The sequence below is a fragment of the Caenorhabditis briggsae genome (genome assembly GCF_000004555.2).
Source record: "Caenorhabditis briggsae complete genome, chrII, whole genome shotgun sequence".
Classification (NCBI taxonomy): Eukaryota; Metazoa; Nematoda; class Chromadorea; order Rhabditida; family Rhabditidae; genus Caenorhabditis; species Caenorhabditis briggsae.
This window is the reverse complement of record NC_013486.2, coordinates 12,229,280-12,255,393: the sequence shown is the minus strand read 5'-3', so window position 1 is coordinate 12,255,393 and position 26,114 is coordinate 12,229,280. Positions and strand designations below refer to the sequence as shown.

The 26,114-nt window shown below is 35.0% G+C and overlaps 10 protein-coding genes across 10 annotated transcripts in view; 7 read left to right on the top strand and 3 right to left on the bottom strand.

The window, feature by feature from the left end:
- The window catches only part of Cbr-srg-17, a gene marked incomplete at both ends in the record, with an annotated part of 17,284 nt that extends 975 nt beyond the window's left edge, over nucleotides 1–16,309 (top strand). Inside the window, 6 exons of the mRNA XM_002631728.1 lie at nucleotides 1,795–2,013; nucleotides 2,073–2,207; nucleotides 2,329–2,511; nucleotides 2,561–2,643; nucleotides 12,986–13,015; nucleotides 16,249–16,309. Of these exons, the coding sequence (XP_002631774.1) occupies nucleotides 1,795–2,013; nucleotides 2,073–2,207; nucleotides 2,329–2,511; nucleotides 2,561–2,643; nucleotides 12,986–13,015; nucleotides 16,249–16,309 (711 nt within the window). The remainder of the gene's footprint in view (nucleotides 1–1,794; nucleotides 2,014–2,072; nucleotides 2,208–2,328; nucleotides 2,512–2,560; nucleotides 2,644–12,985; nucleotides 13,016–16,248) is intronic.
- On the top strand, nucleotides 243–1,426 carry CBG20991 (the record flags this gene model as incomplete). The annotated part of the gene is made up of 2 exons (XM_002631732.1): nucleotides 243–459; nucleotides 1,416–1,426. The coding sequence occupies 2 exons, from the start codon at nucleotides 243–245 to the stop codon at nucleotides 1,424–1,426; spliced, it is 228 nt and encodes a 75-aa protein (XP_002631778.1).
- CBG20990 lies at nucleotides 5,582–6,178 on the bottom strand (the record flags this gene model as incomplete). The annotated part of the gene is made up of 5 exons (XM_002631731.1): nucleotides 5,582–5,704; nucleotides 5,753–5,810; nucleotides 5,858–5,919; nucleotides 5,963–6,045; nucleotides 6,118–6,178. 5 exons carry the CDS (start codon nucleotides 6,176–6,178, stop codon nucleotides 5,582–5,584), a joined length of 387 nt encoding a protein of 128 aa, XP_002631777.1.
- CBG20982 overlaps nucleotides 8,533–26,114 on the top strand; it is a gene marked incomplete at both ends in the record, with an annotated part of 20,291 nt that continues 2,709 nt past the window's right edge. The window contains one exon of the mRNA XM_002631723.1: nucleotides 8,533–8,727. Coding sequence (XP_002631769.1) covers nucleotides 8,533–8,727 — 195 coding nt within the window. The remainder of the gene's footprint in view (nucleotides 8,728–26,114) is intronic.
- CBG20989 lies at nucleotides 9,325–9,987 on the top strand (the record flags this gene model as incomplete). Its single annotated transcript, XM_002631730.1, has 3 exons — nucleotides 9,325–9,360; nucleotides 9,403–9,546; nucleotides 9,931–9,987. The coding sequence occupies 3 exons, from the start codon at nucleotides 9,325–9,327 to the stop codon at nucleotides 9,985–9,987; spliced, it is 237 nt and encodes a 78-aa protein (XP_002631776.1).
- Nucleotides 11,594–13,220, top strand: CBG20988 (the record flags this gene model as incomplete). The annotated part of the gene is made up of 5 exons (XM_002631729.1): nucleotides 11,594–11,812; nucleotides 11,855–12,073; nucleotides 12,387–12,530; nucleotides 12,574–12,833; nucleotides 13,112–13,220. 5 exons carry the CDS (start codon nucleotides 11,594–11,596, stop codon nucleotides 13,218–13,220), a joined length of 951 nt encoding a protein of 316 aa, XP_002631775.1.
- CBG20986 lies at nucleotides 13,401–18,053 on the top strand (the record flags this gene model as incomplete). Its single annotated transcript, XM_002631727.1, has 2 exons — nucleotides 13,401–13,598; nucleotides 17,505–18,053. Coding segments are annotated over 2 exons (747 nt in total), but the record flags the coding sequence as incomplete, so codon positions are not given.
- CBG20985 lies at nucleotides 20,427–20,948 on the bottom strand (the record flags this gene model as incomplete). Its single annotated transcript, XM_002631726.1, has 2 exons — nucleotides 20,427–20,681; nucleotides 20,739–20,948. 2 exons carry the CDS (start codon nucleotides 20,946–20,948, stop codon nucleotides 20,427–20,429), a joined length of 465 nt encoding a protein of 154 aa, XP_002631772.1.
- CBG20984 lies at nucleotides 21,679–22,110 on the top strand (the record flags this gene model as incomplete). The annotated part of the gene is made up of 1 exon (XM_002631725.1): nucleotides 21,679–22,110. The coding sequence occupies one exon, from the start codon at nucleotides 21,679–21,681 to the stop codon at nucleotides 22,108–22,110; it is 432 nt and encodes a 143-aa protein (XP_002631771.1).
- On the bottom strand, nucleotides 22,778–24,612 carry CBG20983 (the record flags this gene model as incomplete). Its single annotated transcript, XM_002631724.2, has 2 exons — nucleotides 22,778–22,912; nucleotides 24,220–24,612. 2 exons carry the CDS (start codon nucleotides 24,610–24,612, stop codon nucleotides 22,778–22,780), a joined length of 528 nt encoding a protein of 175 aa, XP_002631770.2.

Genomic DNA, 26,114 nt, shown 5'->3' with positions numbered 1-26,114 from the left:
GCGTTTACAGTTTTTCAATCTTTAATTGACATCATTTATTGGGAAAGTTTGTATTTGAACAGGCGGAAGTTTTTGATTTTTTGGGAATGCACAATTAGAGCAAAGGGGTCTTAATGCAGTAAAGTTCAGATGTTGAAAATAAACGAAATGTTGCAAAACTGGAAAAACATGGATCTATGATTTTTCAGTAAGATTTATAAAAAGCCACAATCCAAAATATTCTACATCCTTCTTTGAAAAAGATGTGCAAGCTTTTGGCTCTATTGGCTATTATCGTGACTTTGGCTTCTGGAACTTCCACACCTTCCTCACCAGTTTCTGCGGAAAATAAGCCACCGGTTGCCAAATCTCACCCTTTCCAAGCTGGCCTACCAACGGCACCTTCTGGATCTTTCTCTCATCCACCTTCTTCTGGACTTTTTTCGACTGGTCTCCCAACTCCGATTACAGGACATTCCGGTATCCACTTTGGGTTCTCGAGCCTCCGAAACTTCAAATGGCCGTATCTCGATTTCTAGATGAGCTAGAAAACTGGTTCTTGTGCAGAATTGCATGTTTTGAACTGGGTTTTTAGGTTACTTAAAGCAAAAAAATCACGATTCTTAAACAGGCTCAATTTTTTTTTCAATTTATTCTTGATAATGTACAGTATCGGTCAATAAGATATACAAAAGTTTAATTTTCAGTTGATTTTCGGCCATTTTCATGAGTCCGGAGCTCGGCTGTCAAGTGTCTAATTAGTTTGAAATTTTTGGAGGGTGTAAAGCAAACCTAGATTGAAAATTTTGCATTCACAGAATTTTTCGAAAATTCCTAGTTTTTCAGCTATTTGACGATTTCCGAAAGACACCTGTTTTTTCACGCATTCAATACAAAAAAAAGTCTTTCAGAAATCGGCTAATATCTAAGAATTTTCAAAAAATTCTGTCATAATTTCTAAGGGATATTTTCAGGCCATTTTCAGGCCTATTTTTAGACAAAAGAGCCAATTTTTCAGGCGTTTCTAAGCTGATTTCATGCATTTTTAGGCCATTAACTTTAGGCTTATCTTCAGGTCAATTCTCGGTTTTTTATGATAATTTTCAGACCAATTTTAGCAATTTTCAGCCGATTTTCGACCATGTTCCGTTTTTCAAAGTCAGAATCTAGGCCTTTCAAGCCATTTCAGTCCATTTTTCCGACAATTTTTCAGACAAATCTGTGAATGAATGCAAATTTTTCAGTCTAGTTCTGTTTTACATCCTGTTAAACTTTCAAAGTGATCGAAAACTTGTCAGGCAAGCTCCAGACTCCTGAAAAAGGCCCAAAATCAACTGAAAAATACATTTTTGTACATCTTATTGACCGATACTGTACATTATCAAGAACAAATCGAGTAAAATCTAAGCCAATTTAGAAATTGTATTCTTTTTAAGGAATAATATAAAAACCCGATTCAAAACATGCAATTCTACCTAAAACCAATGTTCTAGCTCACCTAGAAATCGAGATACAACCATTTGAAATTTCCGAGGCTAGAGACGCGTTTCTCGTCGTCTGCGTCTCTAGCCTCCTGAATTGTAAGTCTATCTCGGTTCATAGGAGCGTCAGAATTGTATGTAATTTGTCTATTTTTTGATTAAGATTTTTTTTTGCATAAAGAATTTTTCAAAAGTTACGAAAAGGTCAAAATGGACAAAAAGAAACTAAACAAAAACGTTTTTGTATGTATATCTTATTGGCGAACGATTTTCACAAAAATAGGATAAGTAGACATGTATTTTCTCCTCTTTATTTTTCAACTTACTGTTTCAGAGCACCACCCTAATCCTAAACGACCTGCTCTTTGGCCGTGTATTTATGTACATTCCGCAACTCTGTCCCTATGTTTCTCCATTCTTCTGGACCCCTTCTATCCTTCTAAACACCCTTTATGCCCTTAATAATCATGCTAGATTCGCGAAATCTGTGGTTCAAATCTTTATGGTGCTCAACCGAATGTCATGTGTTCTGTTGCCAGCTGTTTATAATAAAGTGAGTCATCCGGAAAACATAAATTCTCGAACACATATTTATGCAACATAAATGTTTAGCTCTGGTCCACGATGACCCCAATTGCCTGCGTTATGAGTGTATGTGTCCCTTTTGCTGGAATATGGAATATTATCATTTCTAGAACATTCATTGTAGCAGTTCGTGGTGGCTTTGGAATCAACTATATCAAAGCAGTGCCATGGGTGAGAACTTTTAACTACCGTAAAACCTGTATTAGAAGGATCGGTCCTTCTATTAAAGGGGCCCTTCTAATACAGGTTTTACGCTATTTCTTATCTTATTTTTGTTTTCCAGGCCTCCCTTTCCATGTTCCAGTCCATTTTTATTATCACCGCTCTATCCTTCACATTCATTTGCACATCGGTTACTCTCTACAAGCTAATCTTACTACCCGGCCGTATAAAATCCGCTGAAAAATCCCTTTGCTTCACTAGTATTTCAATATCTTTTACGTTTGTTCTAGTGGCAATTACTCAGGTTGAATGCTGGAAAACGCCAGAAATTTTGATAGATTCGCAGTTTTCAGATGTTGTTTGCCACGTGTCCAAGTTGTCGTTCAGATGAACTGTATATTTTGCAGTTTCTGGCTTTTGACACTTTCACGGTGGGGTGAGTATATCTAAAATTTGAGCAGATATATCTCATTTTCTGAGAAATATATCAAAAAGTGATCAACTGATAAAATGTTCATCATAATTTGAAAAGTGTTTTATCAATTGATTGCTTTCTGATGCCTCAAACAGAAACCGAGATATATAAGCTCAAAGTTGGCGGTCCGAGTAGCCTTCTATTAGAGCGTGTATGGTAATTTTAATGTTCGTCCAACAATACATTTCTCTGTATACCACTATAATGGAATAAACGTCCTTTGAGCCAATTTATCTCGGTTCCTATGAAAGCTATCAAAAGATTGTCAATTGATAAAATATCAGTGATATTATGATTAATATTTTATCAGTTGACAATTTTTAAATATCTTTTACAGGAATCAAGATAATTGAGCTAAAACTTGACGGTTTGGGTGGCCTTCTATTAAAAGGAATACAGTATTTTCTAATTGAATTTTTTAGATCTGCCATAATTCTAATCCTCACCAACAAACATCTTCGTACCTCGATTTTCACATCTTCCAAGAAACGAAAAATTGTGAATATCACAGTTACAGCAAGACAATCTGGAAGATTTTCTTCTACTCAAACCTATTAATGTTTCATTCAATTTTTAATTTCGATAAACCTTTTTAAAATTCAAAACTTCAAAGATCCCCCAAAAGTACATCGATCAGGAATCTGAAAACCTCTCGTCATTTATTTATGACATTTTTCTTCTGTTTTCGGGCGACAAACTTTAATTTAAAATACCTAAAAATACCACCTGCTTATTCATCTCCGGGGTTGGTTAAGTAAACAATTAGGTACATTTGAGTCTTGTCTGAAATTTTTATCTGAAAGGTTTGTGCTTTGGTTCTGCAATTCTGAAAAATTTGACATTTCTAAATGATAGTTTCTGAAATTTGAGTTTGGAATTCGAAAAGTTTTGAAGATTCGTCATGAAAAATTTGCACTTTTGGCCCATAAGTTATAGGAATCTCAGAAAATGGTTTCCAAATTTTAAATGTTTTTATTTCAGGTACCGTAAAATCTGTATTAGAAGGGCCGACCCTTCATTGTTCCCCTGTACCTCCGGAGAGCTCTTTTATTACAGGGGGCCCTTCTAATACAGGTTTACGGTACATATTTTCCAGAACTTTCTTTTTGTGATACGTGCTGTCCCATATCTTGGACATTTCGGCAAAAAATTTACTTCCCCGAATGATTCCATTTGTTCCATATCCCATACGAAAACTATAATTACTCCGGCCAAAATACCAAACTAAAATATTTTTTCTGTCTCGAACAAAATAAAATTTTGTGTTTACTTGCTCTTCACATCATAATTTTCAAGCCTATTACTCGATAATTTTCAATTTCAGACTAAAAATTTTCAATTTCAGACTAAAAATTTTCAATTTCAGACTAAAAATTTTCAATTTCAGACTAAAAATTTTCACTTCCAGTATCAAAAAATGAGTAGTACTCTCTCCAACGATTCCATCCCTTTCCAATGCCAGGAACCAGATGCTCCGGTTGTGGATTTATTCCTTTATGCACTCACATTTTCTTACTTCACCATTGGCTTATTCCTACATGGTTCCATTCTTCGAATGATTTTTTATACGGAACGAAAAGTTTATAAGGATAATTCGTTTTTTCAAATCTATGCGATAGATTCTATGATGGTACGGTACCCCACAAATTATCATATTTTGAGTTTCTCAATAGGAAATAGTCAAATTTATAGTCCTGGAAAAGTGAATCAGAGTTTTTCGATTTGTCTGAAAATTTCAGATTACCGTAAGACCTGTAATATAGCGTCACCTGGTCTGCACGTGCCATAAATCAGTCAGTTTTTGACCAAATTCAAAATCTGTATTATATTCATCTTTGGCTTGTTAACAGCTTCAAAATAAGTATAAACATGACCAGGGTTCCTCAAATTTTTATTTTTGACTTTACAGGCGCATGTTGAAAATCGAAGTTCTGGGTAGTAGGTAATGTTTATACTCTCTTCAAAGCTCATTCCAAGCCAAACATAAGTTTGATATTAATTTTCCTTATTGAGACCTTTTTGTTAAATTTCAGACGAAAATTACTAAATGAACACTGAAATGAGAGTGATTCTACTTTAAAACCGCTTATCTCGCTTTGTGGAACATTAACAGAAAAGTTGTCAATTACAAAATTGAAGCTCTACCTTGTTTAGCATACGCTGAAAATTTCAGACAAATCGAAAAATTCTAGGCTACTTTTTCAGAGCTTCAGAATTCACTGAAAATTTTAAAATAATTTCATATTTTTTGTTTGATTTCGGTTCTCTCAAAAATAATGTTTTTTTCTAAATTTCAGAGCATCCTTCTCATCCTAGGAGACATTTTCTTCAATCGACTCTTTCTTTATGTTTATCCACTATGCCCAATTTTCGGTCCATTTTTCTACGAACCCTCTATTATTTTAAAAGTTGTCTATTTTATTTTGCACTATACCAGATTTTCGAAATCCGTTGTTCAAATTATAATGGTTTTGAACCGAATGTCTTGTGTTTTGGCGCCGGCGAATTATGATAAAATTTGGGAAAAATTAACACCGATTTCGAGGGTTATTGTGGCGATTTTGCCATTTGGTGGTGTGTGGAATCTGATAATTAGTCGAGTTTTTGCACAATCTATACAAGGAGGATTTGCTATTAATTATAAACGGGCGGTGCAGTGGGTGAGTTGAACTCGACAACCTCTCGGGCGTCGCCGGCAACTTCTGGCCGGAGCCTGGTCGGCTTCAGGACGGAACTTGGTCAGATTCCGGCAAAGACATTATGGGAAGCCGACCAAGATCCGACAAACTACCGGCCAACTTCCGACCTCCTAACAGCAGGGGCCGGTTCGGTTCGCGTTTATTGATGTTTTTATAGAGAAACAGCGCATTATGTAGAATTTTATTTATTAAAAAAATAGTTATACATGAAAATGAACAAAATTAGGGAAAAAATACAGAAAAATAAGAAAATCATGATTTAAATTTTTAAATTTTGAAGATGTCGCTGTGAATCGTGACGAATACGGGAGAAGAAGCTCTGCCTGAAATGTGAATAAAGTTAGTTATTAATTCAGAAAATAGCAATTTACCTGATTAACTTTCTTGCCTTTCTTCGAATTTTCTAGCATCCAGGTTTTTTTTTGATTCCTGGAAACAAAACTTCCAAAAATACAGTTTTTTTCAACAAAAATTACCTTCTAGTTGCGATATCTCCCAAGAACTTGACATTAAAAACGTTGACTTGAATTTTATTTATCTGAAAAATTTAAATTATGACAAGAATTCAAAGAATAAATTACCTGATAAGTATCGTACTCTTTTTTTTCGAGAACATCGTCTGTTATTGTTTCCAAAAAATGCTCCAAAGATTGAAAGGATGCAACTTTAAAACAAAGTTTTTAGAGAAACGGCAAGAAAAATAGTTTAGAAAACAAATTTAAAATGAGTGAAGCACGCGCCGCATAACACGCAGCGCCGTCAAATTCCGGCCAAAATCCGATCATTGCCCGTCCCATTGCTGCAGCTTCTGACCAAAAGCTGAACAAGATTCGTCCAAAAGCCGAACCCCCTCAACTTCCGGCCAGAAGCTGCAAGCCGACAGCCGAGGCTGTAATGGAAAGTTTAAGTTTGAGCTCAATTATCTCGGTTCTTCTGCAAGGTATCAAAAATGTGTCAACTGATAAAATGTTTGTGATGTTATGATAAACATTTTATCACTTGATCACTTTTTCATATCTTTCATAGGAACCTAGATAAATTGGCTCATAATATTGAATGTGTGACGGTAATTCTCGGAAAAATTTATTTTTGTGACCTTTGACTTTTCATTTCTTGTTTTCCAATTTTAACATTTTCAAAATTTGATTTCTCTCTCGAAAAAATCAAAAATAGAGTCACGTGGTATTTTTCAAATATTGCTTATAATTTCGTTAAAAATGGACAGGATCTAGAAAATCCAAAAAAATTAGGTCATGATCGATCTTCACTAGATTGATTTTCTCTATGTTGATCTCGTGAGGGATTCTATCTAGAACTTCCGTTATAACTTTTGTGCCATATCCTTCTTCTGATCAATAAAAAAATACCTAGGGAATTCAAAAAATTAGGTCGTGACCTACCAAACCCAAACAATTAGGTTATGACCTATGAAACTAGGTCAACGCCTAGAAAATCCAGAAAAAGAGGTCATGATCTAAAAATCTAAAAAATAAGGTCATGACCTAAGAAATTCAAAACATTAGGACATGACCTAGAAAAAATTAGGTCACGACCGAGGAAATAAAAAAAAAACTAGGGCATGGCCTAGAAAATACAAAAAGTTAGGTCACCTAGCAAATCTTATTTTCCACTTCCAGGCCGCCTTATCATTATTCCAATCCATTTACATATCCACTGCTTTATTCTTCACTATAACGTGCACATCAATCACAATCTACAAATTATACTTTCTCCCTGATCGGATAAAAAGTGCAGAAAGGGCGTTATGTATCACTAGTTGTTTTATTTCTTCAACATTTTTATTAGTGGCAGCTACTCAGGTACCTAATAGGAGCTTATACACTTGAATCACTGGAATCGAAGGCGATCCCAATACTTTGAGCTCATGTATCTCGCTTCCTGTAAAAGATATCAAAAAGTTGTCAACTGATAATATATTTGTGCTATTATGAAAACCAATTTATCAGTTGACAACTTTTTATATCTTTGACAGGAACTGAGAAAAATTGGCTAAAAGTTGAAAGTCAATCTTTCAGCTTCTGATTCTCTTCTGTGCTTCTTGTAATCGAGACATTCTCTTTATTCTTCAAGCATTTGCATTTGACACTTTTACTGTGGGGTTGGTCCACAAAAACTGAAAAATCGAGAAAAAACAACTCAAAAATTCAGATCAGCAGTTATATTAATTGCAAGCAATAAAAATCTACGGACCACATTATTTTCATCTGGAAAAAATAAGCAGACGCAGAGAGTGATAGTTACCGTAACCCCGTCTTCGAATATCGGAAAAATGTTATGAGTTATGAAATTTTGGAATTTCAGACTAACAAATTGAATTTCAGGCTTTTTCTGAATCATGCGCCTGGTTCCCATCTATTCAAAAGATATGCAGAAGTCGAGATTTAATTTTTTTTCGTTGTTTTTTTAAAATTGATTTCCATAAACTTTGTTGTGATGCTCTGTTTCCAGAATTTTCAAAAGTTCAATTAAGTTGCTATAATGACAGGGTCACATATTCCAAGAAGTTGGAATTCTGAAATTCAGAAGTTTCGAAACTTTGAAAATCAAACGTTCAGTAATTCCTAAAGTCAGAAATTCGAAACATCACAAAAGAGATTTTGAGATTCTGAGATTTTGAAGTTCTGAGATTCCGAGATTCTGAGATTCTTAGATTCTGAGATTCTTAGATTCTGAGATTCTGAGATTCTGAGATTCTGAGATTCTGAGATTCTGAGATTCTGAGATTCTGAGATTCTGAGATTCTGAGATTCTGAGATTCTGAGATTCTGAGATTCTGAGATTCTGAGATTCTGAGATTCTGAGATTCTGAGATTCTGAGATTCTGAGATTCTGAGATTCTTAAATTCAGTTTTCAAATATAAAATTTCAAGAAGAAGTTGTAGTTTGTAGTTGTGACGACAAAGTCGACCTGATAATTAGCCAAATTATTAAAAACCTTCTGAAATCTCTTCCAAAGTCCAGTTTACTGCAGTTCAAACCACTAGCTATAATTTTCTCTTTCCTTCGATTCACCCCTTAATTATTCTAGAATTTTCTCGTTTTTCTGATATTTCCAATTTCAAGGAAGTCAATTTTTCTCAAAATTTCAGTTTTGAACATTTTTCTGAAAAATAATATGACTTCGAATTCCAACGAGACCATCTTATTCAAATGTGATAACTCTTACAATACATTTATCGAAATACTGAAATATTTGGGTACTGTATTCTACCTGTCCATCGGATTTATTCTCCATATTTTTTTAATGAAAACAATTTTGATTTCTCAGAAATCATTTTTCAAAGATAACTCATATTTTCAGCTTCATGTCGTGGATTCTATAGCGGTACGAATACATTTTCTCTAATAAAACGACACATAAACCTTCAGCTTAATTATCTCGGTTCCTATAAGAGATATAATAAATGTGTCGACTGATAAAACATTGGTGATATTGTGATAAACATTTTATCAGTTAATTACTTTATGATACTTCTGGTAGGAACCGAGATATTTGGGCTCAAAGTGTATAGGGTAGACTTCTATAGGGTATTACTTTGAGCTCAATTATCTCGGTTCTTGTGAGAGGTACCAAAATTTTGTTAACTGATAAAATATAGGGCATATTGTGATAAAAAATTTATCAGTTGAAACTTTTTTGATATCTTTTGAAGGAATCGAGGTAATTGAGCTCAAAGTTAATGGCTTTGGGTGGTACTTCTATTAGAGGGAATACGGTAGCTTCAAAGTCCATTTCCAGAGTTCTCTTCTAATCCTTGGCGATGTATTTAACACTCGTCTATTCATGTATGTCCCGCCTCTTTGTCCCATCGCTGGCCCATTTTTCTTAAAATCCCCTTATTTTTCGAAATTCTTGTACGTCCTCATAAATCACTGTAGATTCGCAAAATCGGTCGTTCAAATCTTTATGGTTTCAAATCGAATGACTTGCGTTTTGTGGCCAGTTGCTTATAATCAGGTACAGATTTCCAGACTTTTCAGCAGAATTTCCAATTTTCAGACCTGGAAACGATCACTACCCTTGATTCGTTTACTGATTATCTTCCTTCCGATTGGGGGAACATGGAATTTATGGATTTCGAAGGTGTTCCCAGTTCAACAGTATGGAGGGCTCGCATTGAGTTATAGTCGAAACGTGCATTGGGTTAGTAATATTTGTTTTTCATGTCAGAAATTATGGGTGACGGAGATTGGAAAAATGTTATTTCTTGGAATTTTCGACTCAGAATTAATTTTTTTTGACTCATTTGCAGAAAATTATGAAGAATACATCCGATGGTCAGGTAGAAAAACGTTCCTAAATATTCTATTGAAAAAGCAGAAAAACCAAAAACAAAACTTGCCGCAAGCACACCATATGGGAGGAATTGGTAGGAGCCGTCTGATAGGAATAATGGGCGGAGTCGAGAGCGGAGCCTAACTTGCAAGCTGCGCGTGGTTTTTAACGGTTTTGCACATAATCATGATAAAAATTCCTCAAAATGGATAACTCACTTCGGACACTAAAAACTATTTTTTCTATTCCAAGCCGCGTTGTCTCTCTTCCAATCGATTTACATCCTCACAGCTCTCGCATTTACCGTAATCTGTACTACTGTAACTCTTTATAAAATGTTAGTGCTTCCCGAGCGTTTGAAAGCTGCTGAAAAATCGTTGTGCTTCACTTCGATTTTTATTTCCATTACTTTTTTATTAGTAGCAGCTACTCAGATCCTATGGGTCACATGTTGTGACTCGGATTGGTTATTTGCAATACAGTTTTTGGCATTTGACACTTTTACAGTGGGGTGAGTACAGGGGCTTTAATATACAGTATACTGGTCAATGAGATATACAGAACCGTATTTTTCAGCTGATTTTCGGCATATTCAATAGTCTGGAGCTCGACTGTCAATTTTCAGATCACTTTGAAAATTTTGGAGGATGTGAAAAAGAGCTAGACTGGAAACTTTGCATTCACAGAATTTTTAGAAAATTCCATAGTTGCAAACGGGCCGGCACGGACAGATGGCGGGCCGGCAGATAACTGGGTTTAAGACGGACCTAGATTGAATCGAAGACTGTGCATTCACTGAATTTTTTGAAAAGCTAGTTTTTCAGCTATTTTCTAATTTTTGTAATACACCCCTTTTATGTACTGAAACCCTGAAGAACAGGTGTCTTTCGGAAAACGGTGTCTTTCGGAAAAATGGAAAAACTAGGAATTCCCGAAAAATTCTGTGAATGAAAAATGTTCAATCTAGGTCTGTTTTACATCCTTCAAAGTTTTCAAAGTGATCGGAAACTTGAAGGCTGAGCTCAAGACTTTTGGAAATGGCCAAAATGTTCAAAATCACCTGAAAAATACATTTTCGAATAAATTAGTAAGACCGGTACTTTATCATGAATGAATCGAGTAAAATCTGGACCTATCTAAAATCGATATTTTTATTTTATGAATAACCTAAAAACCCAGTTCGAAACATGCAATTCTGTCCAAAAATCGGTTTTTAGCTCACCTAGAAATCGAGATACGGCAATTTGAAGTTTCCGATGCTAGAGACGCAGCGTGTCTCGTCGTCTGCATCTCTAGCCTCCTGTATTTGGAGTGGTTCTATCTCGGTTTCTAGAAACGTTAAAAATATGATTTTTAGACAGAATTGTAGGAATTTCTGTCTGTTTTATACTTTAAAAGTTTTTTTTTGAAAAATTAATTTAAAAAATTCAAACTTCCAGATCCGCTGTCATTGTGATTACAATTAACAAACAGCTCCGTACTAGCATTTCTCCTTGGAATACTTCAAATCGAACAAAGTCTGTTTTGGTTTCCGTTGCTCCGGGATAATTCTTTTTTGATCTTTTTTCTTTAATGTCTGCAGCTGATTATAAATTATTCCTTATTTCGCTTTTTTCTCTTTTCGAATAGGTCAGGCCACAATAAGAGAGAACAAAAATGTTGCACTTTCCAAGTTCAGCATCACAAATCAAAATCAGTTTAACATTGTGATAACTTGTTATTTAGTTTAAAAGAATTTTGTGAAAAGATATTTCATTCTAGGTTATTATTATTGAAAACCCAAAATATTTTGTCAAATATCGAATTGGAAATTATTGGTCTCTAGACTCTAGGCTTCCTAATTGAATTGAGGAATTATTGGTGCATTTTCTGCCAACCGCCATAAAAATAAAAATAAATAAATATTTTTTTCAGAATGTCCAATTTCTCTGTATTCACAGATCCTATACCGTTTGAGTGTAATAGTTATCTCTACAATGATTTCATCGAAATTTCAAAATATTTAATGACTTGTATTTATCTGAGCATCGGTTTGATTCTCCATATATGGCTGCTTAAAATCATTTTGTTCACTCAGAAGGCTCATTTTAAAGATAGCACGTTTTTCCAGCTTTTTGTCATGGATTCTATTGCGGTATCCAAAAATTCAGAATCAATTTTCCCATTTTTTTTCCAGAGCTCAATTTTAATTCTGGCAGAAATATTTTTCGACCGGTTATTCATGTATGTGCCACCCCTTTGTGGTATCATTGGCCCAATTTTTTGGCATCCATCTTATATTTGTAAATTTGTGTATTTGACGACGATTCATGCAAGATTTACAAAGTCTGTGGCTCAAATTTTCATGGTTTTGAATCGAATGTCTTGTGTTTTGAATCCAATTGGATATAATCAGGTAATTTTTTTTTAGATCTTGAGGATGTTTTTAGATTTTTGTATTTTTAAAATGTTACGAGCTTTGGAGTTTAGTATTTTTAGAATCTCACTCAATCAATCAAAAAATTTACGTATTCTAATCTACAAATTCGCCTTAATGACATTAAGAGCTTTGAAATTAGACTAAACTTGACTAGGCTCATTTTGAAGCTCCTGATGAGCTGAAAAATATTAGAATACAGTAAGAATATGGGGAGACATGAAAGTTTTTGAGGATTTTTGACACCGTACCTCAGAATTGAAAATTTTCATTTTCGAATTCTTTATTCCAGATGTGGAAACGTATCCTCCCAACCGTCCGAATCCTTGTGATCATTCTCCCATTCGGTGGTTCCTGGAATGTCTGGATTTCCAGAATAGTCCTAAAAGCAGTCTACGGAGGATTTGTTTTAAGTTACATTCGAAATGTTGAATGGGTAAGTCGAGAATACTGTAACCACCGCTACTTCATGATTCCAGGCTCCCCTGTCCATCTTCCAATCTACCTACATTCTTGTTGCTCTCGCATTTACCGTAATCTGTACTACTGTAACTCTTTGTAAAATGTTAGTGCTTCCCGAGCGTTTGAAAGCTACTGAAAAATCATTGTGCTTCACTTCGATTTTTATTTCCATTACTTTTTTGTTAGTAGCAGCTACACAGATCCTATGGATAACATGTTGTGTTTCTGATATTTTATATGCTCTACAGTACTTGGCATTTGACAGTTTTACAGTAGGGTAAGTCATTTAGGTCGGCGGTCGGTCAGCTTGGTCGGCGGTCGTCAGTTAGGTTGGAGAGCAGTCAGCTTGGTCGGCTGGCGGTCGAGTATCTTGGCCGGCGGTCGGTCGGCGGTGAGTCAGCTTGGTCGGCGGGCGCTCAGCTTGGTCAGCTTGGTCGGCGTTCAGTTTGGTAGCCGGAGGTCAGCTTGGCGTTCGGTCGGTCGTTGACCAAAATGGAAGCCTTTACGTCAAAAACTTCCGGGATCAATAAAAAAAAACTACCTGAAAAATTTCAGATCAGCTGTCATAGTTATCGCAGTCAACAAGCAGCTCCGTGCCAGTATTTACCCATGGAAAGTTTCCGAAAGATCTAACTCGATTATAGTTTCAGTTTTCCCGAATTGACCAACCTAGAAACTTCTTATTCGATTTTTTGAACTATTCTTAAAAGTATAAACTTTCGAGAATGATAATTGTTTACTGCTGTTATGACATATAAAGCCACCTTATAATCAAATTTTGCCTCTCCTAGTTGTCATTTTTCTCACGTTTGCTCTTGTCTTGTCTGCTACCAGAATAATGTATAACGACTCAACGATTTCATTCAATTGTAACCAGAATTATGAGTTATGGTATGAAATTTTGAAATATATTTTGAATATTGCTTACCTTGGAATTGGCCTATTCCTTCATTTATCCATTCTCAAAACTATTTTATTTGTGGAACGAAAAACTTTTAGTAGAAGCTCATTTTTCCAGATATATCTTTTAGACTCAATGACGGTAGAACCATTTTTCAGAGAAATATAATAACGTTTTTCATTTAGAGTATTTATCTCCTTCTCATCGATATATTTTTCACCAGACTCTTTATGTATATCGCTCCATTATGTCCAATTGTTGGTCCATTCTTTTGGGATCCCTCTTATATTTTAAAATGGCTTTATGCAGCTATGAATCACGGTAGATTCACGAAATCTATCGCTCAAATTTTTATGGTGTTGAATCGAATGTCTTGTGTTTTGACGCCGACTAATTATGAGAATGTGAGGAATCTTCTATCTGAATTCTGTGGTCTCATAGGATTTCAATGGTCCCATGGGATTTCAATGATTCCATGGGGTTTTTATGATTCCATAAGATTTTCACGGTACCATAAGATTTTAATTTTTCATTGGGGTTTCAATGGTTCTATGAGGTTCTAATGGTTCTGTGTTATTTCAATGGCACCATCGGATTTCAATGGTTCCATGCGATTTCAATGTTTCCATGAAACTTCAATGATCATATGGGATGTCAATGGTCTAATGGAATTTCAATGGTACCATGGGATTTCAATAGTTCCACCGAATTTTGATGGTCTCATGGGATTTGAATGGCCCTACAAGATTTCAACGATACCCTGAGATTTCCATGGACTTATGGGATTTCAACGATCTCATGGGATTTCAATGGTCCCATGGGATTTCCATGGCACCATGGGATTTCAATGGTACCATGGGCATATAATGACCTCATGGAATTTTTAATGGTTCCGTTGGATTTTGAAGGTTCTATGGGATTTCAATGGTTCCGTGAAGTTTCAATGGTTTCATGGGATTTCCACGGTACCATGGGATTAATACCATTGCATTTCAATGGTATTATGGGATTTTCATGGTTCCATGGCACTTCAATGGTTCCATGGGATTTTGAAGGTTCTATGGGATTTTAATGGTTTCATGGGATGTCAATTGTTCCATGGGATTCCAACAGTTCCATTTCAATGGTACCATGGGATTTAATTAGTCTCATGGAATTTTAATCGTCCCATGGGATTTCAATGGTACCATGAGATTTCTATGGTTCCATGGGATTCCAATGGACCCAAAAATCTTACTTAATGTGTAAAAAATCTAAAAATCTAACGGGCCACTAAATTCGGATAGAGCTAATTGTCCAGTCTTAAATGAGAGCAAAAATGAAGAACAATGTACTTTTTAGATTTGGAAAAAGGTATTACCAATTGTCCGACTGGCTACTCTCCTCCTCCCGTTTTGCGGAACATGGAATGTTTGGATTTCAAGAGTCTATGCATTCAGTACAGGAAGTGGATTTGCAATGGACTATATCAAAAATATGCCATGGGTTCGTTCGAGCGAGTTTGCACTTTCCAAAAATAACTTTCAGGCATCTCTTTCCATGTTTCAAGCGATTTTCATTTTCACCGCTTTCTTCTTCACTATAATTTGTACATCCATTACCCTATACAAATTGACCATCCTCGCAGATCGTATAAAATCTGCCGAAAAATCGCTTTGCTTCACAAGTATTTTCATTTCCTGTTGTTTTTTGATCGTGGGTGGCATACAGGTGGGAAATGATATTTTTATATCACCCCGAGAATTCAATTTCCAGATTACTTTTGTTTTCTGCTCTGCTTGTCGGGGTATGGAGTTTTATATCATGTACATGTTGAGTCAGTGGACGTTTGACGTTTACAATTTGGGGTGAGAGCAATTTTGGAGGAGCTTGGGATTTGAAAAATAACGTAAAACCTGTATTAGAAGGGTCCCTCTAATATAAGGGTCCCGTGGAGGTACCTTGGAACAGTAGAAGGCCCTTCTATTACAGGTTTTTCAGTATTTCTGAAAACGATTGTGCCGAAAGAATTTTAAATTCCTAAAAATTTTTTAAATTGTGAACATTTCCAACAAACTCCAAGAATTACAAAAATCTTCAAACTCTTAAAATTCCAAAAAAAAACTTATAAAATAATTCCCAAAAGCCAAAAAATTTCAGAAATCGGAAAAGTTTCTTTTAAAAAAAGTCCGGAAAAACTTTGATATTCGGAAAATCCCTAAATTTTCTTAAATTTTCAGAATTTTGAGATATCGAAAATTTCTTCCAAAAAAAAGTTACAAAAAAAAAGTTCACAAAATTCCAAAAAAATTCTGAAAATTTTGAAAATTCCGAAAAATTCAAAAAATCCGAAAAACCGAAAAATTCCGAAAAAAAAAACCAAAAATCCAAAAACTTCCAAAATTCGAATGAAATCCAAAAATCACTCTTCGAAAAGAAATTTTTCGAAGACTCTGAAAAAGTTTGAAAAATCCTGACAGTTCCAAAAAATTCCAAAAGTTCCAAGTTTAAAAATTTCCGAAAAATTCCAAAAAAACAAAAATTTCAAAATTTCAAAAAAAAATCCCGAAAATCCGGAAAGTTAGAATAAAACAACTCAGAAATCGGAAAATCATGAAATTCCAAAAAAAAACATCCAAAAAAATCCCAAATTTCAAAAAACTCCTAAAAGTTCCTAAAATTCCAAAATTCGAATAAAAAACTAAAGTATTCCAAAAAAATCTCTAAATTTCTAAAAATTCCAAAAAATTCCAAATTTCAGAAAATATTCAAAAAAAAAATTCAACAAATTTCTTAAACTTTCCAAATACAGAAGTTTCAGAACAGCTATCGTCATGATTCTCACTAATCGACAATTGCGAAATTCCGTGTTTTGTCTGGAACATTCTGACAAAAATGGAACAGTTTCAGTGTCAGCTGCTGCACAGAATGACAATAAAAACGATAACATTTTTGTGCATAGAATTTGAAACTATTTTTTGTTATCGATAAAAAGTTTACCATTCTATTCTACAAAATTCTTTTTTTGAAACATCAAAAAAGTTTTTCAAAGCCAAAAATGTCATCTTGATCTTTTCGAACATTTGGAATTGGCAGCAGCTGTTATTACGCCATATAATCAGTTATTCCATTTCCGACGAATACATATTCTACTTTCGATTTGTTTCTAGAAACATGTACAACGACTCATATATTCCCCAAAAGTGTAGAGAAAATTATGATTTTTGGTTTGAAATTTTGAAATACGTCTTGAGTGTTGCGTATCTGGGGATTGGATTATTTCTTCATTTATCTATTCTGAGAACTATTTTATCTGTGGAGAGGAAAACATTCAGCAAAAGCTCATTCTTTCAAATTTATGTTATGGAATCGATGGCGGTAAGCTAAACTAAGGCTTCCATTCGGTCGGAAAGTTTATCCGACCGACGGTTGACCGAACTTGCGCATTTTCGCGTCAGCAGACTAGGGAGTTTCATTTTACGACACACTATTCAATAAATGTGTCGTGCATCGGTCGGCGGTCGGCCAGCTTGGTCGGCGGTCGGTCAGCTTGATCAGCGGTCGGTCAGCTTGATCAGCGGTCGTCCAGCTTGTTTGGCGGTCGGTTAGCTTGATCAGCGGTCGGTCAGCTTGGTCGGCGGTCGGTCAGCTTGATCAGCGGTCGTCCAGCTTGTTTGGCGGTCGGTCAGATTGATCAGCGGTCGGTCAGCTTGGTCGATCATCGGTCATCTTGGTCGAAGATCGGTCTGCTTGATCAGCGGTCGGTCAGCTTGGTCGGCGGTCGGTCAGCTTGATCAGCGGTCGTCCAGCTTGTTTGGCGGTCGGTCAGATTGATCAGCGGTCGGTCAAATTGATCAGCGGGCGGTCAGCTTGGTCGATCATCGGTCATCTTGGTCGAAGATCGGTCTGCTTGATCAGCGGTCGGTCAGCTTGGTCGGCGGTCTGTCTGCTTGGCCGGCGGTGGGTCAGATTGATCGGTGGTCGGTCAGCTTGGACGGCGGTCGGTCAGCTTGGTCAGTGGGCGGTCTGCGGTCGCCGATTTTCGACCATTTTTTTTTTAAATTTCAGAGCTCCTATCTCCTTCTTGCTGACATCTTCTATGTCCGCCTATTCATGTACATTCCTCCACTGTGTGCAATCATTATGCCCCTATTTTTCAATCCATCTTTCATCCCAAAACTAGTTTATGCCACTATGAACCACTGCAGATTCGCCAAATCGATCGCTCAAATTTTTTTGGTTCTAAACAGAATGAGTTGTGTTCTGGTGCCAACTGATTATGAGTCGCTTTGGAGAAAACTGATACCTATCGTTCGATTTCTAACGGCATTTCTCCCATTTTGTGGGACTTGGAATATTTGGATTTCTAGAATTTATGTCTTCCCAGTAGGTGGTGGTTTTGCAATGGATTATATCAAAAATGTGGAATGGGCAGCTCTATCTCTATTCCAATCGATTTTTGTTCTAACCGCTTTATTTTTCACCATCATCTGCACTTCAATCACTTTGTACAAGCTAATTTTCCTGCCAGACCGCATGATTTCAGCTGAAAAATCTCTCTGTTTCACGAGTATTTTCATTTCCGGCTGCTTTTTGATTGTTGGCGCTACACAGGTGAACTTATTAAAGTTTATTAGGCCCTATTTTGACTATTGAATTTGCTATAGGTTGCATTTGTGACTTGTTCAGTCTGCCGGAGTTTTGAGTATTTGTATTTTATGTATATGTTGAGTTATTACACCTTTGATGCGTTTAATGTCGGGTAAGTCTTGAGTCCACTGCACGTTGAGCTCAATTTGTTCTTTTCGTATAAAAGATATCAAAAGTCTGTCAACTGATAAAATATTGATAGTATTATGATTAACATTTTATCAGTTGAGAGATTTTTGATATGTCTTATAGGAATGGAGATAATTGAAGTGCAAGTTTAATGTGGCATTCTACCGGGGCATTCATGGTGGCGAAGGATTAATGGTATGTCCTTCTTTCTCTCTAATTTATCTTTGTTTTCGTGAAAGATATCAAAAAACGATCAACTGACAAAATAATTATCAAGTTATCACCAATATTTTATTAGTTGACAGTATTTTGATATCTCTCATAGGAGCTGAGATAATTGATCTCGAAGTTGAAAGTTTTTTCCCTGCAAAACTACTAAAAATACCCGTTATATCAAATTTTATTTCATTTTCAGAACAGCCGTGGTCATGATTCTATCAAACAAACAAATACGAAATTCTGTATTTTATTGGAATCTGGCAAATGGAAACGGAACAGCATCTGTATCGTCGGCACCTGTTCCAGTGGATAGCAGAGTTGATAACACATTATTTGTACAGAGAACATGAACAATTTCGCTCAAATTGTATTCCATCTACTCGAAACCACCATTATCGAAACTCTTTTCTTTGAGCTTCTAATAAAAAATAATTGCTCTCGAATTTGTCGACTAGTCATCACTATAATGACTGCTGGCCTGAATTTGACAAACGCTATCGTACTTGCTCGAATAGAAGCACAAGCTCTTTGAGCTCAATTATCTCGGTTCCCTCAAGAGATATCAAGAAGTGGTCAACTGATAAATTATTTATCACAAAATCACCAATATTTAATTAGTTTACAAATTGTTGATATCTCTCAAAGGAACCGACATAATTGAGCTCAAAGTGCAGGGGGCTTCTATTAGAGGACGGTACATATTATGGACCTTGCAAAGCGCTATAGCTTACCCAACAGTATAAATATCAAAGGCCACAGATTGAAACATATATAAAAGATTACGGTCACAAGAAGCACAAAATGCAAATGGTAGCTGAAAAATTGGTTTCGTATGCATTTTAAAATTACCGTAAAACCTGTTATAAAAGGGCCCTGTCACGTTTGAGCTCAATTATCTCGATTCCTAGGAAGGTATCAAAAAGTGGTTAACTTATAAAATGTGTGTGATGTTATGATGAACAGTTTATCAGTTAACAACTTTTTCATATCTTTGATAGGAAACGAGAAAGTTTGGCTCAAGAGGGCCCTTCTATTAGAGGTAACTTACTTGAGTAGCAGCCACTAAAATGAAAGTGAGAGAAATGAAAATAGAAGTGAAGCAGAGAGATTTTTCTGCATGTTTTATACGATCTGGTAGGAGAATGAGCTTTAAAAGTGTGGCCAGAGAGCAGATGATGGTGAACATCATAACGGTGATTATGAATATGGATTGGAATAGGGATAGGGCGGCCTAAAAATATACTTCTTCACTGAAATTACATCAGTTTTAGACTTTCTGAATTTTGGGAGTTTTCTATTTTTTTTTTGAATTTTATTGAAATTTTTATTTCGATTCTTGGAATTTTACATTTTTTTGGAATTTCGAGTTTCTGAAATTTTCAAGGATTTTTTTTAAATTTCTGAATTTTGGTAATTATTGAATTCGTTTTTGGAAATAGAGAATTTTTTTGGATATTTAAAAACTTTTGAATTTCTGGAATATTTTGATTTTTGAATTTTCGTGTCTTTGGAGAATTTTTGAAATTTTGGAATTTCTGAATTTCTGAATTTCTGAATTTCTGAATTAATGAATTTTATTTTTTCAAATTCCAAACATTTTTAAAAATCCTAAATTTTCTAAATTGCTAAAACACCTCAAAATGCCAAAAATCCTAAAATTTCAAAAGATCCAAGAAATTTCAAGAATCCAAAAAACCGAGAAATTAAAAATTCTGAAATACTTCAAAAAAATTAAAAGGTTCAAAAATTCAAAAATTCAAATAAATTCAAAACATTCTATAATTCCGAAATTTCAAAAATTAAGAAAAATTCAGAAAGGTTCAGAAACTCTTTAAAATTTGATACAAATTTCTGATAACTGTTTGTAATAGAATAAAAATCATACCCATTTCACAGTTTTAATATAATCTATAGTGAAACCACCGCGAAATGTTCTAGGAATCACTTTTGAAATCCAAATGTTCCACATTCCACCACAAGGAAGAATCAAGATCATACACAGGATATTGGGGTCATAACCCTCCAAATTTTCTCATAATCAGTTGGAAATAAAACACTAGTCATTCGGTTGAGAACCATAAAAATTTGAGAGACAGATTTCGATAATCTAGCATGGTTCAAACTGATAAAAACGAAATTGAGAATCACAGAAGGGCTGGAGAAGAATGATAACGCTGTTGGGCAGAATGGTACAGAGTAGATGAACAATCTATTGAAAAACAATTCATTCAAAATTACCACTACGCTCTGGAATGTTATTTTTCAAAGTTAATTAGTTTGAAGTTGATCAAGACTTTGAATTACCGCTAAGGAATCCATTACTGTAATTTTGAAAAATGAGTTGCGACAGAAATATTTTCGTTCAGTGACCAGAATAGTTTTGATTATTGTTAAATGTAAATATAAGCCGGATCCGAGGAAAGTAAAAGTTCCAAAATAGATAATTGCTTCCCAAATTGAGTCATAATCCAAATCACATTGATCTTGGGCAAGATCAGCACTTGAATTGCTCATTTTGTGAGACTAAAAAATAGAGAGAAAGCAATTTTGCAAAAAAGATAATTATGAGAACATTCTGCAGCAATTAAGACATGGTTTTTTGAACTCACTGATTTTTTTGGATATTAACCGTTAGAGTAGTATACAGATAATATTTTTAGGACATTAGCACGTAAGGGGCGGGGCTTCAATGCCCAAAAAAAGAAGCAAAAAACATCACAATTTTTGCAAAAGTCATGTTTATCTCCTTCAAAAGTCATAAACTTTTTTCTACTCCGTTGCAGTTTGGTTCCACTTCGTAGTTTTGTTATCACTTTGATCTAAAATTTTTCAATCTCAAAAAAAAAAAATTTTAGATAAGCAATGAGAATTTGATCTTACAGAGTACACCAGTGTCAGAGGAAACATTGGTATCTCTACAATTTTTCCAAAATTGGGTATCTGAAATAAAAAATGATTGTTCCCAAACTTAAGGATATGTTTCTCATTGTTTCCCACAACGATTACTATTAGAAGACTATACCATCCCTAATCTAGATGACAATCTAAAACTGAACCGATAGTTTACTACCCTAATTGTCATCTTCACCTCAGGTTACAGCTCATCCAGGTGAAGGAGGATGACTAATAGATAAAGGGGCGGAGTCAATTTTCTGTATATAAGGAGCCCCAGATTCCTCATTCCTTACCTGTTCTCATTCGAACAACTCTCTTCTTGTCTTTCTCTATCGACCTATTCGTAACGATGTCATCTGTTGCTTCTACTTCTTCTGCCTATTCCTTCAAATACTTCCCACGTTATGGTCTATGGACGAAGCAGATGCAAATGGAATTGGATGAGCATTCCCGTCAAATGGCAAAGCTCATGATCCATGTTCAAGGTCTTTACAAATCCAAAAAACAATTGAAGAACGATCAGCAGAGAGAGGATACCGATGCCGATTGTATGGTCCACTCAGAATCTCCGATCTCTACTCCACCATCTTCTTCTGAAACTTCATCATCATCGACGTCTCCACAACCAGAAATCCAGAATCATTTCTATCAGGAGGATCAATTCAATCAGTTTCAACAAATGCCAATGGATCAACCAGCCAACTACACAGTCTACTTCCAGCCGATTCAATACACTGCAGAGGTATTCGAACACAATGGATGTACCTATTTTCACTATTAATACTATTAATGACTTTATCTTTTAATATTTATATGTATTGTATTAATAATAATGATTTCTATAATAAAATACTGATTAATTATGGTGTTTCTTTGACGATTAATCAATACATTTCAAGATTTGACCTCCAAGATTGGCCCTTGGGGTTCATAAATTCTTGATCTCAAAGACAGAAGTTTGAAACAAAATAAATTTTGCTCGATAAAATGATAAACTAGGCTATGTTAGAAACCTAGAATTCTGCTGGATTTTCTTGGAGCATGGTTTTCCCCACTTCAGCAACGTTTCCAATTTCTTACTTCAATCCAATTTTCACTTCTATTTTTTCACTTTTATTTTTTCACTTTTATTTTTTCACTTCGATTTTTTCACTTAGATTTTTTCACTTAGATTTTTTCACTTCAATTTTTTCACTTCAATTTTTCATTTCCGATTTTTCACTTCCATTTTTTCACTTCCATTTTTTCACTTCTATTTTTTCACTTCCATTTTTTCACTTCTATTTTTTCACTTCTATTTTTTCACTTATATTTTTTCACTTCTATTTTTTCACTTATATTTTTTCAATTTTTTATTTCGATCGAGAATAAAAAAATCGAATTGAAAAAAAGAAACAACAACAATATATGAGTAAAATTGAGAAAAAATTTAACAAAAATCAATTAAATCATTGGATTGAAAAGGTCTTCTTCTTTTTGATTTTAATGAATTCGTTACAGTCGATTTCGAAAAAATCCAAGGAATCGGGAACCGGAGAATGGAGAATTTCATATTGGTTTGTTGGAACATACTTGGCTCCAACCTTGAAGATATTTTTTTGAAAGTATTAATTCCAAACGGTCCGACTAAACGGCAATACTTCAAATTGTGGCATTGTAGAAGAGTCTGAAAAAACAATTTTTTGAAAAATATTTTCTAAAATTTTCAAATTCACCTTCACAATTTCAGTCGCTTCACTAGCAATCAGCTTTCGATATTTTAAAATGAGTTTTGGTTGCTAACCTTCGATTGCTCATTTTTATTAAAAATACTGTAGCCGAGTTTGTCCAATTTTGAAAAAAATTCTTCGGTCGGCACTTTCCCCGAATTATCGATTTTTACATATTCCGGATTTTCACAAAATTTGAGTGTATCGATTTCATGATCCGAATAGTTTAATGAGACGATTGCAACGTGGATTTTGAGATTTAATGGTTTGATTTCCAGCGAAAACTTCTCCAAAAGCCTTTTATCGATATCCCATTTTTGTCCAATTTTTAATATTTCGAATTTGAAATTTGGAAATTTTAGAACACTAATTAAGTCGTCCGAAGCGGCATCATGCTATTTTTGCTTCAAAAATGACGATAGAAAACGATAATATTTGCATTTTGTGTTATCAAATTCCACAATAATTCCTTTGAAAAGATCTGAATCAATAAGACAACGAAACGATTTACAGACGTGGCGGAAGATAAAGCTGAAAAATGAAAATTCAAATTTTTTGCCAAAAAACTCGAACACTTTTCCTGACCGATATTTCTGCTGATAATCATCTCCCAAATTTGAGCAAATTCTTCAAAATGTAGTGTTTGCGTATTTGGGGCCGTATTTGACGACACAATTTTCTTTGAGCTAATCAAAGTTTAATTTCTCGTTTATTATTGAAAAAACAACAAACAACAACAGAAAATGAGAAACTATTTTGTTAAAGTTTCCATAAAGTCAATAAAATCAAAAAATGAAAATGAAAAAATGGGAACAAAAAATCGAATGGAAAAGTCGGGAATAGAAAAATCGAGGTGAAAATGGGGAAGCAATAAATTGGACATTAACATCACCTCCAGTTGGCAAAAAGGAAACTACAGTAACCCCTATATTAAATTGGTCTCGTTTTCTAGCTCACCATTCACCTACACGTAAAAAGCTCTTTTTTGTCTTTGGAACTTGCTCTATGAACTGAGCCCGGACCAAGCTTCGTTCTTAAAATGTGTTGGTCAAAGAAAACATCCGGTTAATTAATCCATTATTTATTAAAGAAATCATTATTATTATTAATAAAATACATATAAAAATTAAACAATATAGTAATTAATAGTGAAAATAGGTACATCCATTGTGTTCGAATACCTCTGCAGTGTATTGAATCGGCTGGAAGTAGACTGTGTAGTTGGCTGGTTGATCCATTGGCATTTGTTGAAACTGATTGAATTGATCCTCCTGATCGAAATGATTCTGGATTTCTGGTTGTGGAGACGTCGACGATGATGAGGCTTCAGAAGAAGATGGTGGAGTAGAGATCGGAGATTCTGAGTGGACCATACAATCGGCATCGGTATCCTCTCTCTGCTGATCGTTCTTCGATTGTTTCTTGGATTTGTAAAGACCTTGAACATGGATCATGAGCTTTGCCATTTGACGGGAATGCTCATCCAACTCCATTTGCATCTCCTTTGTCCATTGACCATAACGTGGGAAGTATTTGAAGGAATAGGCAGAAGAAGTAGAAGCAACAGATGACATCTTTACGAATAGGTCGATAGAGAAAGACAAGAAGTGTTCGTGTGAGAACGCGTAAGGAATGAGGAATCTGGAGCTACTTATATACAGAATATTGACTCCGCCCACTAATCTGTTTGTCATCCTCCTTCACCTGGATGAGCTGTAAGACGAGGTGAAGAGGGCTATTGAGGTCGTAAACTATGGTTTCAGTATTAGATTGTCATGTAGATTAGGGATTGTATACCATAGAGCCTTCTAATAGTAACCATCTCTTGGGAAACAATGAGAAATGTACCATGGGAATCGAGTCAAAGTTCCACGGTGACGTTTTGAGCGTCAACCAAGATCTAAAAAGTTTTCCTCAAATATCTAAATCATGATCTTCCCAGCCTGGTTGCCGAGTCTCTGGCCTTTCAAAACGCTGATTAGTGTACGAAGTCTGATCAAATTGAAGTTTTTTTTTTCTATTTTAATTTCAATTTTTTTCTCATAATTAAACTCTCTCTTTGCTTGTTTCTGTCGTGGAAGTTGCGATTTCCTTCAAAGTTTTGTGGATCATATTAACTTTTCATGTTCTTAAGAAATCAAAAGATTTCTGTTTGTTATTTCTAAATTCGCACGATTTGTCCACTGACGACATTCATTTGTACTACGTTCTGAATTTTCGGTTGAGTGCAAATCGGTTGCGCTTTTTTTTGATCAAACGTTTGTTGCACCTATTTTAGGATGGGAATAGTTGGATTTGATATTTAAAAGTGATAGGAAAAAATCATACAAGCCTGGGGTTCGAACCTGAATGTACAGTACCGTAACCTTGACGCTAATTATCTCTGCTTCTGGAAAAAAATCCCAAAATTTGGGTCTCAAATAACATTTTTAACTCATTGCTCGTCCTTCTATGGTCCACTGGGTTCATTTAAAAAATCACGTTTTTTTCAGTGCAATGAAAATTTAAAGGTCATATTTTGCTCATATTTTTTGTGGTTTCTGTGCTCCTAAGAACTGGCAGACGACCAGTTTTCTCAGGCAATCATTTCATAATTATTGCTGTTTCCGCCCCCAAGTTGTGCGACTTTTCAGCTTTCTCTCACAATTTTCTCAAACTTCCTCACTTTTTTCATTCTACAATTCACAATGAATAATTCTGAGATTTACCCTATTGACTGTAGTTTGGATTACAATGCATTTTGGGAGGGAATGATGTTTCTGGGATATGCAATTTATCTTGGAATCGGATTATATTTGCACATTTTTATTGTTTTTATTATATTGGTGAAGGAGAAGAAGTATTTCGAAAATAATTCATTTTTCCGACTGACAGTGATGGATTCCATAGCGGTAAAAGAACACTCACATCGTCAACTCTGAGCTCAATTATCTCGTTTCTTGTAAAAGATATCATAAATATGTCGACTGATAAAATATTTGTCATAATAATCACCAACATTTTATCAGTTGACATATTTATGATATCTTTTACAAGAAACGAGATAATTGAGCTCAGAGTTGACGATGTGAGTGTT